The sequence below is a fragment of the Dictyostelium discoideum genome (assembly GCF_000004695.1).
Source record: "Dictyostelium discoideum AX4 chromosome 4 chromosome, whole genome shotgun sequence".
In the NCBI taxonomy this organism is placed as follows: Eukaryota; Evosea; class Eumycetozoa; order Dictyosteliales; family Dictyosteliaceae; genus Dictyostelium; species Dictyostelium discoideum.
The window spans coordinates 1,397,579-1,412,474 of NC_007090.3; the positions used below are offsets into that span (position 1 = coordinate 1,397,579).

Here is a 14,896-nt window from a genome sequence, read left to right on the forward strand (position 1 = left end):
ATTTTTTTTTTTTTTTTATTTTTTTTTTTTTTTTTTTTTTTATACAATCATACTGCTATAGTAATTTTGAGGTTGTTGTTGTTGAGGTTGGATTGGTTGATTTATAATTGAATAATGGCCACTACCATTTATTATAGGTTGAGAATTATAATGAGGAGTATAAACTATTTTGGTTATTAATGCATGGCCCAATTCTTCATTCTTTCTATTTCTATATCTTTTTATGAAAAATGAAACCAGTATGTAAAATATGGTCACCGATATTATTGTTGTTAAACATATTACAATATACATCCATGGAAAATCGTTTGTGTATTCATCCATTCTTTTTTTTTTTTTTAATTTATTAATTTTATTTAGTTTTAATATTAATTAATTAAAATAGTGATGAAAGAAAAAAATTAAATAAATAAATTTGAATAAATAAAAAAAAAAAAAAACAAATATTGAATAAATAAAAAAAAAAAAAAAATACAAATTTAATTAAATCTAAAAAAATAAAAAAATAATAAAAAAAAATTAATTAAAAAATAAAATACACATAACAAAATCAAATTTTTTTTACTATCAAAAATTTTTAAAAATTGATTGTATTTGTGAGAGTGCGTATGTACTTTTTTAATAAAAAAAAAAAAAAAAAAAAATTACAATTTGGAAATAATTTTTTTTAGTCACTTACAATTTTTGCAAACACAAAAAACAAAAATAAAAATAAAATTAAAAAAAAACAATAATAAAAATAATAATACAATCACACACCCCACCACATTTTTTATTTTTTTTTTTTTTTATTTTTTTTTTTTCTTTTTTTTTTATTTTTTTTTATTTCCCATTGATTATTAATATCTAATTTATAAATAAAATTTTAATTTGAGGTTTTTTTTTTTTTTTTTTGTAAAAGGGGTCTTTTTTTTTGGAGGGGCTTCCCATAATTAAAATAAAAAAAGAGATATTTTCCTAATTTTATTAAAAATGGATGAAATGATTAATGATTAAACAAGATTTATTTAAAAATACTTTTTATTTTTATTATTATTATTTCTGGAAAAAAAAAAAAAAAATTTTTAAAAAAAAAATCCAATTAAATGAATGATTTTGGGATTAAAATTAATTATGTGACTTTTCTTTGAAATCTTGATTCGAATTTTTTTTTTCTTTTTTTCTTGATGATGATGATTTATGTCTTTTCTTTCTATCTCCATCACTATCAGAATCGGAGCTATCACTATATTTTCTTTTCTCTCTTTTTTTCTTTTTTTTCTTTGCTTGTTTCTCTTCCAATTTAATTTGTCTAAGTAAGAGTTTTCTTTGTTTTTTAGTTAAGCTTGCCAAAAATTCTCTTTCAACTTCATCATCATCCTCTTCTTCATTAGCCTTATTATTATTATTATTATTATTATTATCAATAATATCTTCTACTACTGAATAATGGTTTGATTCTCTTCCATAAGATTTTGGACTTGAGGCACTTGAATTTAATCTAAATCTTTTTCTATTATCTTGATTATTTTGATGATCATATTCATTATAATTATTATTATTATTATTATTATTATTATTATTATTATTATTATTATTATTATTATTATTATTATTATTATTATTATTATTATTATTATTATTATTATTACTACTCATTGGATCATTCATTTGTAAATTCTTATATTCATTTGGATTTGAATCAATTAATGGACATTCACGATCACCAGATCTATGACCCCAATTATGACAACGTGCACATTTTACATTATTAATTAATATACCAAGTGGTTTATGCACTAATTTAATATCACTAGATATAACTCCATCTGTTGGTGCATTTGCTAAAATTGGAAACTTTTCAAAGTCTTTTAAATCTTTATCATTTTTTGGTTGTTGTTGTTGTTCTAATTGTTGTTGTTGTTGTTGTTGTTGTTGTTTCTTTTCATCAATAGCACCAGGTGGAAGTGTATATAAAAAGCTAACTTTTGATCTTTCAGCTTCTAATTTTGAACCAGATAAAAGTGCTCTATTCTTAATAAATTCTTGTTCTGTTAAAACTTCTTTTGCTCTTTCATTCTCTCTTTTATTTAATTGTTTTTCCCTTTCTTCTGCAATAAATAATTTCTTTTGACTATTTTTATTACCTGGGTGAAATGATTTTAAATTTAAAAACTTTAATGACATTTTATTTTTATTTCTTTTGTTGTTGTTGTTGAAAATACAAACAATATATTATATATAAAAAAAAAAAAAAAAAAAAACCAAATTACATTATATGTTATAATGTTTTAGTGTACAAGAATATTAATGAAATTTAAAAAAAAAAAAAAAAAAATTTTTTCTTTTTTTTTTTTTTTTTTATTTTTATTTTTTTTTTTTTTTTTAAATTTAAATTTAAATTTATTTTTATTTTTAATTTTTTTTTTTTTATTTTTTTTTTAAAAAAACGAATAAAACGAGACAATTTCATTTTTTTTTTTTTTTTTTTTTTCAATTTTAATTTTATATCTAATCAAATAAACATTTTATATAAAACTAAAATATGCCAAAATATTTAATAAATTTTGTTCAACAATATGCAAGTTTTCGTATTCATGAATTAGAATCAGTTGCAAGACTATTTAATATTGATATTCAATATAATAAAGAAGATTTAGAATTTATTGAATCATTAGATCCAGAAATTGAAACACCATTTTTGTATGTCACTGTAAATAGTGAAGAAGATATTAAAAAAATATGTACAAGATCAGTTTTAATTAAATCTGTCTATTCAATTTGGGCTGAAACACAATTATTAGATGAAATTTTAAATGAGTTACACAGTAAATTTGATAAACAATTTTTAGTAAGTAATAATTTTTTTTTTAAAAAAAAAAAAAATAAAATAATAAGAAATAATAATAATAATAATAATAATAATAAAAATATTAATAATAATAAATATTAATTATTATTTTTATTTTTATTTTTATTTTTTTTTTAGTCAAATTATATGATTAATAAAACATTTAAAATTGAAGTTGAAAGTTATGGAAGTAAATATAATCAAAAGGAAAAACTTGAAATGATGCAAAAATTAAAGGATTCACCATTATGGGATAGTGGTAAATGTTTAATGCATCCAACCGAGGAACAAATGGATAAACATATTCTTTGGTATATTTTAACAGATTTTGGAGTTGAAAGACAAGGTTTAGTTAAAGATTTTACATTGTTACCACGTAAAGTTTACTTTGGTCAAAGAATTGCCAAAGGTAATAGAGATGATATCATTAAATATAACCTTTCCGATAGAAAATATTTAGGTACAACATCAATGGATCCAGAATTATCATTGGTTAGTGCAAATATGGGTTTAGTTAAAAAAGGTCATTTCGTTTTAGATCCATTCGTTGGTACTGGTAGTTTTATTTTAGTTGCTTCTCATTTTGGTGCTCAAACTGTTGGTTGTGATATTGATATTAAAGCAATGAGAAAAGAAGGTAAATTAATTTATAAACTATAATTATAATATAATATAATATCTATAATAATTTATTAATTTTTTTTTTTTTTTTTTTTTTTTTTTTCCAATTTTATTCTGTATAGAGGATTGTAATTTAGAAACTAATTTTAAAGATCATGGATTAACATCACAATTTTTAGGTACAATTTTATGTGATAATAGTTGTCCACCATGGAGAGTTAATTCAATGTTTGATTCAATTATAACAGATCCACCATATGGTATTAGAGCAGGTGCAAGAAAAATTGGATTTAAAGAGAATCGTAAATTCGTTCCAGTTCCAGAAGGTTTAAGAAGAGACCATATTCCACAATGTATTGATTATAGTGTACCAGATGTAATGGCAGATCTATTAGAATTGGCTGCTAAAACTTTAATTGTTGGTGGTCGTTTAGTTTATTGGTTACCAACAACACCAGATTATAAAGAAACTGATTTACCAAGACATCCATGTCTTAGATTAATTACTGCAAGTTGTTTACAAATTCTTACCAATAGATGGGGCAGACGTTTAGTTACAATGGAGAAAATTATAGAATATAATGATTCAATTCATAATAAATCTTTATTGGTTCAAGAGGATTTAGGACAATTTGACCCACAACATAAAGATTTACGTGCTGTTGTTTTCTGGAAAAAAATGGGTACAAATGAAAAAACTAAAAAAAAAGAACAAAAGAAAAAAAGTGTTGAAAATCATTTAAAATCAAAAAATAATAATGATGTAATTAATAATAATAGTAATGATACAAATAGTAATAATAATTGCAATAATGAAAATAATATTGAAAACCAAAAATAAAAATAAATTTTTTTTTTTTTTAATGTTTTTTAAAAAAGAAAGTGTAAATACCAAAAAAAAAAAAAAAAGTTTTCCAATAAATAATCTTCTTTATTTATTATTTACATGTTTTTGAGGAGAAGTTTTTATTTTTTGAGGATGTTTTGGTACATTTGTGATAAAGCCTTGGCTTCTTCGTTTTTGATTAAATCTGGAATATTATTAATTGACAATTGATGATTGTTAATAAATGAATATTTACTTGAAAAAGGAAAAATAAAATGAAGAAAAACACAAAATAGAAATTTTGGTGAAAAACAAATAAAAAAAAAAATAAAAAAAAAAAATGTTGATGGTCGTGTGAATTTATAATTTGATTCTATTTCTTGTGTCTTTTTCTATCAGGTTCTTTATAGTATTTAATTGGTTGTTAATCATTTGAGCAATGACAATTATGGTGACAATAATAATAATAATAAAATAATAATAATAAAAAAGTAAAATAAGAAAAAAAAAAAAAAAAAAAAAAAAAAAAAAAAAAAAAAAAAAAGTAATATGAGAAAAAATAAAAATGAATATACAGTAAAATAAATTTAATAAATACCTTCATATTTTACTTGAGTTCCTTCTGTAGAATTTTGTAAAACAGTTTCGAATGGTGAATTGGTTGAGTTGTTGTTATTATTATTATTGTTATTATTATTATTATTGATATCGCTAGTATTATTATTGTTATTGTTATTGTTGTTATTATTATTATTATTACTATTATTTGTGGTAGGTTTCTTTTTTCCTTTAAAATAAGTTGCACTTGGTGTTCTTGATGTTCCAGATGATTGTCTTGCTTCATCAATTTCGATTGTTTCCATCCATTCTGGTGGAATAATATTCGATGATGTAGATCTTGAAGGTGTAGTTGTTGTGGTGGTAGTTGTTGTTGTAGTAGTATTTCTATTGTTATTATTTTGTTGTTGTTGTTGTTGTTCAGGTAAACTAACATTAATTAATGGTAATGAATCAAGTGGTGGAGAGGATTCATAAACATCACGAAGATATTCACTTGTCATTCTAGAGAATGGTGCAAGCATTGGACTTTGTGTTATAACTTTTTGATTTACAAATGAATCTAGAAATTCAAGTGCACCATCTTTACCATTTGAAAAGCAAGTTGCCAAAGAATCTACCAACTCTCTAACGAATTGATTGCTAAAACTACTCATCTCTTGTTGAATATTGTAATCCTCTGAATCTGGTGAAACCAAAAAGATACCAAAGAAACGATTGATATATTTACGAGCGACTTGCGATGCAATCTCTGGATAGTTTCTATTGATAATATTTTGTTGTAATTGTAAAGATAATGTGGTATCCATTGTTTGTTGTCTAATGGTATTGCTAAAGCTATTGGCAATGGTATCTACATTATCTGGTGAACTGTTTCCTGATAAAATCTCTTGAACCAATGTATCTCTAATATTTCTATGACCACGAAGCACTTGTTCACGTTGGCCTGATACAATTAATTGGAATCCCAAAAGAATTGATGGTAAATTATTTATTATACTTGTGAATGGTGTTGAGTTATTTGTGGAAGTTGATGAAGTAGTTGAAGAAGATGATGATGAAGTATTTGATGATGACGATGATGAATTTGTTTGTGGTTGACCTGGCATATTTGAAAAAATATTTGATAATAAATTTGAAAGATCTGGTGCACCACTATTATTACCATCACCATTATTTGAAATACCTCCAATTCCACCCAACACACTTTGAAGGATTCCACCTAAAGGGTTTTCACCAGGTTGTTGATTTAATGATGAGAATAAACCACCAAGAGTTTGTGAAATAACATTTGGAATATCTTGATTAATATTTGGTGCTGCTGTATTTGGTGTTGCTGTTGTAGAAGTTGATGATGTTCTTGTTCTTGTTCTTGTTCGTGTTGGTGATGATGATGATCTAGTAGTAGTGGTAGTAGTAGTTGTTGTTGGTGATGATGATGATGATGAAGAATTACTTGTACTAGTTGTATTAGTTGAAGAAGAGGATGATGATGAAGATGATGAAGATGATGATGATGATGATGATGATGATGATGATGAACCACTTGAATTTGGATCTCTTGATCTTCTTGAAGTTTGTCTTCTAGTTGTAGTATTTTGATTTGATAAGAGTTGAGATAAATTTCCACCACCTGGTATCACTGAAATATAAGAACCTGGTATACCAGGAATTGGTACAGGAAGACCATTTGGACCATTGAAATTTAATAGATCAGCAGGAGTGGTTGTAGTGGTGGTTGAGAGTGGTGTAATACCATTTGGGCCAAGATTGAGTGTGATTTGAGAGACTGAAGGAACAAAATGGGTGGTATTTGGTCTGTCGGTTGGACGATAAGCATTAACACATTGAGAGAGTAAATTGGTGGCGGTTGATAATCTTGATAATGATTGACCCAATGCACCAGCATCGGTTTGAATTTGTTGTCTTTGAGTTGGATCGGTGATTTGATTATTGTTTCTCAATTGTTGATTTAATTCATTCATACGTGTCATCAATGTATTGATCTCTTGTGTTGTTAAATCAATATAGTTTGATAATCTTTCGTGCGATGGCTCTCTTTGTGGATCGTATGGTTCGCCATCTCTACCTGGTGGAATGGGCCCATTGATCAAAGTTGTTGATGGATTATTTATATTTGCAATTGAGTTACGAATTTGTGTATCAAATGGTATCTGTTGTTGACCAATAGATCTCATCACTGTATTCAATATATTATTACTATCAATTGGTGAATTACTACCACCACTAATACTATCAGTACTACTACTGCCACTACCACTACTTCCACTATTTGATTGTGATGGATTTGCTTCTGGTGCTCTTTCTGCTAAATGTAATGTAACTCCATCTTCAATATCTTTATTAAATATATATAAAAAAAAAAAATTCATTTATTAGTATTATTATTACATTTTAAAAAAATAAAAAAATAAAAAAATAAAAATAACACATACTATAAAATTGCAAAGTTTTATCATCACGTAATACTTTTCCTTTATAAATTACTCTTTGAAGTGGGATTGAAATTGAAGATTTGGCTTCAATTAATTTTTTAAGTTCTGGTACAGTAGTTTCTAAAGTTACACCTTCAATACTATAAATTGTACCATCTAATTTCTTTATATTAATATTCATTTTTTTTTATTTTTTTTTATTTTTTTTATTTTTTTACTTTATGAATAATTTTTTATTATTTAAATAAAAATAATAATAATAAATAGGGGTAAATATATATAATAATAACTTATTTATTATTATTATTATTATTATTATTATTAAAATTATGTATAATATAAAAATAATTTGGAAATGAAAATTTTTTAAATGGAAGAAAAAAAAAAAAAAAAAAAAAAAAAAAAAAAAAAAAAATTTTATGGTGTTCAAAAAAAAAAAAAAAAAAAAAAAAAAAAAAAAAAAAAAAATTTTTTTTTTATTTTTTATTTTTTATTTTTTCAAAAAAAAAAAAAAAAACTCAATTTTTTTTTTTGCATTTATTTTTCGTTCAATTAAGTTTTTTGATCAACATCCATCATTGTTGGTTGAAAATAAAATTATTTTATTTTTATAATAAATTTCAATTTTTAATCAAAAAAATAAAATAAATATAATTATTTTTATTTATTACTTTTTTTTTTTTTTTTTTTTAATAAGTAAATAAAATAAAATAATATAAAATAAAATAAAATAATAAAAAAAAAATGAATAGAGTAAAATCTGTTTATTTAAATTCAAATAAATATATTAAAGGTGGAAATAATAGATTTTTAAATAATAATGGTATAATTAATAATTTTAAAAATGGGAATCAAATAAATCAAATTAAATCAATTAGTAAACTTAGTTGTGGTGGTAGTGGTGGTAATAATAATAATAATAGTTTATCAATAATTAATAATGGATATAAAATTAGAGAAATTAGTTTTTTAAGTAATTTATTTAGTAATTTTAAAAATTTAATGCAACAAGAAGAAGGTTATGAAAAGATGGTAGATGATATCGATAGAATCTTTTTAGGTGGTAGAATTGCAAAAAAGAGAGCATTGGAGGAGGAAGAGAAAAGAAAGATGGAGGAAAAGATGGAAGCATATTCAAAATCAGCGGAGCAACGTGCAAAGGAAGAGGTTGGTCTCTCAGAGGAGGAGATTGCCGAGAGAAGAAAGGCAGAACAACTTCTCTACGAAGAGTTACTTAAAGAGAAAGAGAAAACCGAAGGTAAACAACAAGCTCATAAAATGCCAACAGAAAAGGAAGAGGTGTCACAAATAGTTGCCGATGGTAAATTATTAAACCCCGAACAAGATATTGAATTGACCAAAATCAAGAATGATAATTTAGGTATTCGTCCATTACCAATGGACCCAGATCGTGAAGAACCATCCTTTGAGGAATGTCAAGATTTCAGTTTTTTAGAAAACTTTGAAGTCGTTGATTATGCCCATTTCGAGGAGGAACCAAGAGAGGGTGAAACCGAAGAGGAAATGTGGGAAAGACAGTGGGCAGATGGTTTTCTTACATTTGAAGAACAAGGATTAATGTTACACGAGGCATTAAAGAAACCACGTGAAAAATTTAGAGAACTCGACCAAGAGGCACGTACAATCGGTGGTTTAAGCTATCCAGAGATCGATTGGGATAGCTTTATGTACACCAAAGAAGAGGTCGAAGCATTACCACCTCAATTAATGGATTTCATTATGACCAAAGCAAGATTTGAAAATCCTGAAATCTTTGAAGAGTCCAGATCGAAAGCCGATGATGTTTTATCAATTGGTAGAGAGTATACCGGTCATCCATTGGACAGACCTGATAATCCAAGTTTATATCCTGTAGTTTCAAAATTGTATAGCAATGAATTCGTGGGTGAACGACCAAGCTCAAAGAGGAGGGAGCAGCAGGAGGAGGATGATGGCGAGGAAGAGTTGCTTTTCCAAGATATGAAACCATTCTCTGGATCTCTCTTTAAAAATAGATCACCTTATCCATGGTATAAAGATTTAGATTATCACATTCCAAGATTATTATGTGCCATTGTTCATCTTGGTAGATTCTCATCACCACCAAATTACTATCTTATGAGACTTTTTGAAAAAAGTAAAAGAGAAATGTATAATAGAAATGCAGCTCATTTATTCAAGGTCTCTGCACCCGGTATGGATTATAAAAAAGTACTTTCAGAGGCTCTTTTATATTTCCTTCCAAATTTCTTTTATCACTTTTTCCAAGGTAATCTAAGAGAATTAGAACAATATACAACTGAAGGTGGTTTAGAAAGAGTTACAACTATGATTTCAAGATTAGAAGGTCCAAATAGAATTTTATGTGGTGATACAATTAAAGTTGATGGTATGAAAGCTTTTAGGTTTGCTCCAAATGATGATGGTGGTATTGGTTTAGTATTTATTACTTCAGTATTCCATACACTTGCTTATAGAGATTATAATGGTGATATGATTCCATTGAAACCTGAATTTGAAGAAACTATGTACAAAACTAAATTCAAAGTTGGTTTACGTTGTGATCCTTCAAAAAATGATTTTGGTTGGACTGTTTTTGCTCTTAGTAGAGGTGTAAGTTTTTTTTAATATTAAAAATTAATAATAATAATAATAATAACAAAATAATTTTAAATCTAAAAATATTTATTAACCTTTTTATTTATTCATTTATTTATTTATTTATTTATTTATTTATTATTAAAAAAAAAAAAAAAAAAACAACAGCCCGCCCAAAATATGGAGAAGTTTATGAAAGAAGCAGAAAGAAAGAAAAAATTAAAAGAAGAAAAAGAGAGAAGAGAAAGAGAAGCAAAAGAGAAAGGAGAAAAAATAAAAGAAATCGGAAATGAAAATGAAAATGAAAATGAAAATAAAAATAAAAATGAAAATGAAAATGAAAATGAAAACGAAAACGAAAATGAAAATGAAAATGAAAATGAAAAAGAGAAAGAGAAAGAGAAAGAGAAAGAGAAAGAGAAAGAGAAAGAGAAGGAGAAAAAAGATAACTAGTGGAAAAAAAATAAAATTAAAATAAATAAATAAAAAAAAAAAAAAAGAAAAGGATCAATATATAAATAAATAAACAGCCATTAGTTTTTTTATTATTTTTATTTCTTTTATATTTTTATTTATTAATTTTAGATAATTTATTTTTTAGTTGCAAAGATTGAAATAGGTTTTGGAAAATTTTTTTTTTCTTTTTTTTTTATTTTTTTAATTTCCGACCAGTTTCATGGGATTTCTATACCTTTTCCGACCCCTTGTCCAATTAAAACCAGCTTGTGGCTGGTGTGTAACTATTTGATGCCATTAGTTTTTGTTTTTTTTTTTTTTTTTGATGATTTTTTGATGGTTGTTTTTTTTTTTTTTTTTTTTTTTTTTTTTTTTTTTTTTTTTTTTTTGATTGGTTGGATAAAAAAAAAAAAAAAAAAAAAAAAGAGATAATAATAATTAAAAAAAATAAATAAAAAATTAATTTTTAAAATGTCAAATTTATTAAATTCACGTAAAGATGATGGTAGTGCAGGTGATGTAAATTATGCAGAGAAAGTATTTTTAAATTATAATGTCTATAGACAACCAGAACCAGAGATATCAAATTTAATCCATAAAGCATTTGGTGAATCTAAATCAATTTTAAATGTAGGAGCAGGGGCAGGATCATATGAACCAAAACAAGGAGAAAATGGATACACAATTACTGCAGTGGAACCATCAGCATCAATGAGAGAATTACGTCCAAAAGAATTTTCTGTTGCAATTGATGCCTTTGTCGAGAATTTACCATTCAACAACAACCAATTCGAAGCATCAATGTCAACATTCTCAATTCATCAATGGTCAAATATTGAAGCAGGTTTAAAAGAGATGAGACGTGTAACAAAAAATCAAGTTATACTATTAACATGTGATCCAAAATTAGTTCAAGACTTTTGGTTAAATGAATATGCACCAGGTGTATTAGGTGCTGAAGCAAAAAGGTATCCAACAATTGAGAAAATTAGTGAATTCTTAGGAGGAGAAATTGAAGTCATTTCAATACCTCTACCATTATTATGTAAAGATGGTTTCAATGAAGCTTACTATGGTAGACCTGAAATGTTTTTAAATCCAAGTGCTCGTGGTTCATGTTCTGCATGGACATTTGTTGATGAACCAACTCGTCAATCTTATTTAAATCATCTTAAAAATGATTTAGAATCTGGTGAATGGGATAAAAAATATTCAAATCTTCGTACTCAATCTCATTATAATGGTTCTTTAATTTTAATTATTTCAAGACCACCACCATCTCAATCTCAATCATTAAAGAATTAAAAAAAATAAAAAATAAAAAATAATTATTTAATTTTATTATTACAATTTATTATTTATTATTATTATTACCAACCAGTTGGACTATAATCTTTAAAGAATAAACCAAATGAAAAGTTATTTGATTGTAAACCTGAATAAATTGGATCTAAAATACGAGCAGCACCATCAATTTCATCAATAGGTGGTTGCCAAAATTGGTCATTGTTTGTTGGATTTTCATCAGTAACCCAACCAGTATCAACAGAGTTCATATAGATTTCACTTAATGATAATTCTGAAGCTGAAGTACGAGTAAACATATTTTGAGATGCTTTTGCCATATTACTATGTGGATGATTTGGTGATTTATAGAATCTACTGAATTTACCTTCCATTGCATTGACATTGATTACAAATGCATTACCAAATGTTTTTGAAGATTCTATCATTTCAGGTAACAAATGAGTTAACATAATATATGGTGAAAATGATGAGATAGTATGAGTTTCAATTAATTCTATTAATGGAATTTCATTGAATTTTTGGTTCCAACTTGTTTTAGATCTTAAATCAATTGGTTGACCAAATTGATCATATCTATTTAAATCTATTAATGATGATGCAGCATCATCATCATTATTATTATTATTATTATTATTATTATTATTATTATTATTATTATTATTATTATTATTATTATTATTATTATTATTATTATTTTCACCACTAACACTAGTATTAATACTATCAACACTTAATAATGCTTTTTCACTACCATAAAATGAATTTGTTGAAATTAATGATAATTTTGGTAAGGATTCAATTGTACTAATACTATTATTATTATCATTATTATTTTCTAAACCAATAATATTTTCATTTATTATATTATTTGTTAAATAATTTGGTTTTATTTCTTGATAATGTGATAAGGTTTTAATAGTTTCTTTTTGTAATGAAATTGTTGAATCATTTTCAATATTTAATAAGATTTCATAAAATTTTAAAGGTTTTTTAATTGTTTGAGCAGCATTATTAATGATGATATTAATTGATTTAAATCTTTTTTTAATTTCAAAACAAAATAATTCTAATGATTTTAAATCACAAAGATTTAAAGCATAGATATTTAATCTATGATACCATTGATTAAAATCCTTTTCTTGAGAGAATCTAATCGCTGTATCTTTTGGAAATCTTGATGTTGCAATAACAGTTGCACCAGATCTTAATAATTTTAATGTAGTTTCAAAACCAATTTTAATTCTTGATCCTGTAACAATTGCAACACGCTCTTCCTCCAATTTAACAGAGTTTATTCTTTTTTCATAATTAAATTCGCCACATGAAAAACATAAACTTTCATAAAAATGATGCAATGTTTTAAACATTCCCTTACAAATATAACATCTCTTTGCCAATAACAATCTATTACTAATATTATCATTCTTTTCATTAATTAGTTCTTCAATTTCTTTTTTAATTTCTTTATTATTATCATTTTCAATATCCATTTCAGTATTATTATTATTATTATTATCAATTTCCATTTCATTATTATTATTATTATTATTATTATTATTATTATTATTATTATTATTATTATTATTATTATTATTATTATTATCATTATTATTATTATTATTGTTTTCATTTTGTTTTGAAGTTATTTTTCTATATTTTTTTGTTTTTTTTTCTAATTCTCTTAAATAATAATCATTTCTTTTCATATCATTTGAATCATTGATGTTGACTTTTAAAAGGTTAATATATGATAACATACGTTTTGATTTTAATCTTCTATCACATCTAATACCAGAATTTGTAATCTTTTTCTTATCAACTTTAATTTTATCAGGTTTTGAATAACCTTTAATTAAATTATTTAAAAAGAAGAAACCATTTGATTTTTTAACAATGTACATTGGAAATGGTTCGATTTTCTTTAATGTTTCATAAATTATTAAATCAACTTTTTCTATTAACTCTAATTCTTCATTTTTATCAAATGCTATTTCTTCTATATTACTTTCTTTTTTTTTATTATTTTCTTTTTCACCAACATTATCATTATTATTATCTTGTTCATTATTTCTATTAAAATCATTTCTATCTAAAAATGTATTAATTTTACTAAATTCATCTTCGAATTCATTTTCGTTGAAATAATCTTCTTCATTATCATCATTTTCTTCTTCTTCTTCATTATCATCTTTTTGACCATTTTCTTTTTTATTGTTTTTATTATCTGTATTTAAAGTTGTTGTTTTTTTATTTTTCATTTTTTTCATTTCAACTTTTTTTTGTAAATTTTTTAACTTTCTTTTTAATATACTATTTTGAAGTTTATAAAGATTGAGAGAGTTTACGAAATCCATGTTGGCTTCTTGTTGTTCCATTCTCAAATTTTTTTTTAACTTCGAACTTAAATTAGTTTTTTTATTATTTTCATCTTCTGTTGTTGTTGTTGTTGTTGTTGTTGTTGTTATTGGTGAGGTTGTTGTTGTAGTTGTTGTAGTTGTGTTTGTTGTTTTTGTTGTTGTTGGAGAAGTTGTTGTAGTTGTATGATTTTCTTCATTTATCGAATTAACGTTTTTATTTGGTTGATTAAAATTACTAATTTCTTCTAATTTAGGGAAACTTAAAAAGAAATTATTATCTTTATTCCCATTTTTATTAGAAGATGGAAAATCAAAGATATCTTCCATCTTACCTGTAAAAAAAAAAAATGAAAAATGAAAAATGAAAAAAAAAAAAAATTAAAAAAGAAAATAAAAAAAAAAAAAAATATGAAAAAAAAAAGAAAAAAAGAAAGAAAAAAAAGAGAAAATTTTTTATTTCCCTTATTTTTTTCTCAACAAAATAAATTTTTTTATCATTCTAAATAATCAAATAAAAAAATTCTTTTTATTTCTCTTTCTGAATCCAAATTTTGTATTTTATTATATTTATCATTATTAATTATATTTGTTGAATTTTTTGTTGAATAAAGTTTAAAAAATGAAAACAATTTTTTAATTGTACAATTATTATTATTATTATTTTTGATACTAATTTTGAAAATAATTTAAAAAATCATTAAATTTAATTATAGAATATATCTATTAATTTTTTATAATTATAAATAAAATTTGAAAATTCATTTAGGTAATTCGATTTTGATATTAAAATTATAGGTTTACTAATTTCGATTATATCCAACCACCCTTAGAAAACAGTAACGTGGAATATTTTTTTTTTGGTTGAATTTTGTATATTGCACAATAA

General features: G+C 24.0%; 7 protein-coding genes across 7 annotated transcripts; 3 read left to right on the forward strand and 4 right to left on the reverse strand.

Annotated features, from left to right (window-relative positions):
• Positions 1–39: 39 nt before the first annotated feature.
• Positions 40–324, reverse strand: DDB_G0284005 (hypothetical protein; the record flags this gene model as incomplete). Its single annotated transcript, XM_633744.1, has 2 exons — positions 40–217; positions 293–324. The coding sequence occupies 2 exons, from the start codon at positions 322–324 to the stop codon at positions 40–42; spliced, it is 210 nt and encodes a 69-aa protein (XP_638836.1).
• A 783-nt stretch (positions 325–1,107) lies between these two features.
• Positions 1,108–2,166, reverse strand: DDB_G0284007 (hypothetical protein; the record flags this gene model as incomplete). Its single annotated transcript, XM_633745.1, has 1 exon — positions 1,108–2,166. One exon carries the CDS (start codon positions 2,164–2,166, stop codon positions 1,108–1,110), a length of 1,059 nt encoding a protein of 352 aa, XP_638837.1.
• A 358-nt stretch (positions 2,167–2,524) lies between these two features.
• On the forward strand, positions 2,525–4,292 carry trmt11 (tRNA guanosine-2'-O-methyltransferase 11; the record flags this gene model as incomplete). The annotated part of the gene is made up of 3 exons (XM_633746.1): positions 2,525–2,830; positions 2,969–3,467; positions 3,574–4,292. The coding sequence occupies 3 exons, from the start codon at positions 2,525–2,527 to the stop codon at positions 4,290–4,292; spliced, it is 1,524 nt and encodes a 507-aa protein (XP_638838.1).
• A 572-nt stretch (positions 4,293–4,864) lies between these two features.
• On the reverse strand, positions 4,865–7,472 carry DDB_G0283971 (hypothetical protein; the record flags this gene model as incomplete). The annotated part of the gene is made up of 2 exons (XM_633747.1): positions 4,865–7,194; positions 7,292–7,472. The coding sequence occupies 2 exons, from the start codon at positions 7,470–7,472 to the stop codon at positions 4,865–4,867; spliced, it is 2,511 nt and encodes an 836-aa protein (XP_638839.1).
• A 563-nt stretch (positions 7,473–8,035) lies between these two features.
• DDB_G0283973 (hypothetical protein) lies at positions 8,036–10,342 on the forward strand (the record flags this gene model as incomplete). Its single annotated transcript, XM_633748.1, has 2 exons — positions 8,036–9,904; positions 10,058–10,342. 2 exons carry the CDS (start codon positions 8,036–8,038, stop codon positions 10,340–10,342), a joined length of 2,154 nt encoding a protein of 717 aa, XP_638840.1.
• A 474-nt stretch (positions 10,343–10,816) lies between these two features.
• Positions 10,817–11,650, forward strand: DDB_G0283975 (hypothetical protein; the record flags this gene model as incomplete). The annotated part of the gene is made up of 1 exon (XM_633749.1): positions 10,817–11,650. The coding sequence occupies one exon, from the start codon at positions 10,817–10,819 to the stop codon at positions 11,648–11,650; it is 834 nt and encodes a 277-aa protein (XP_638841.1).
• Positions 11,651–11,715: 65 nt separating this feature from the next.
• Positions 11,716–14,337, reverse strand: DDB_G0283977 (hypothetical protein; the record flags this gene model as incomplete). The annotated part of the gene is made up of 1 exon (XM_633750.1): positions 11,716–14,337. The coding sequence occupies one exon, from the start codon at positions 14,335–14,337 to the stop codon at positions 11,716–11,718; it is 2,622 nt and encodes an 873-aa protein (XP_638842.1).
• Positions 14,338–14,896: the final 559 nt, after the last annotated feature.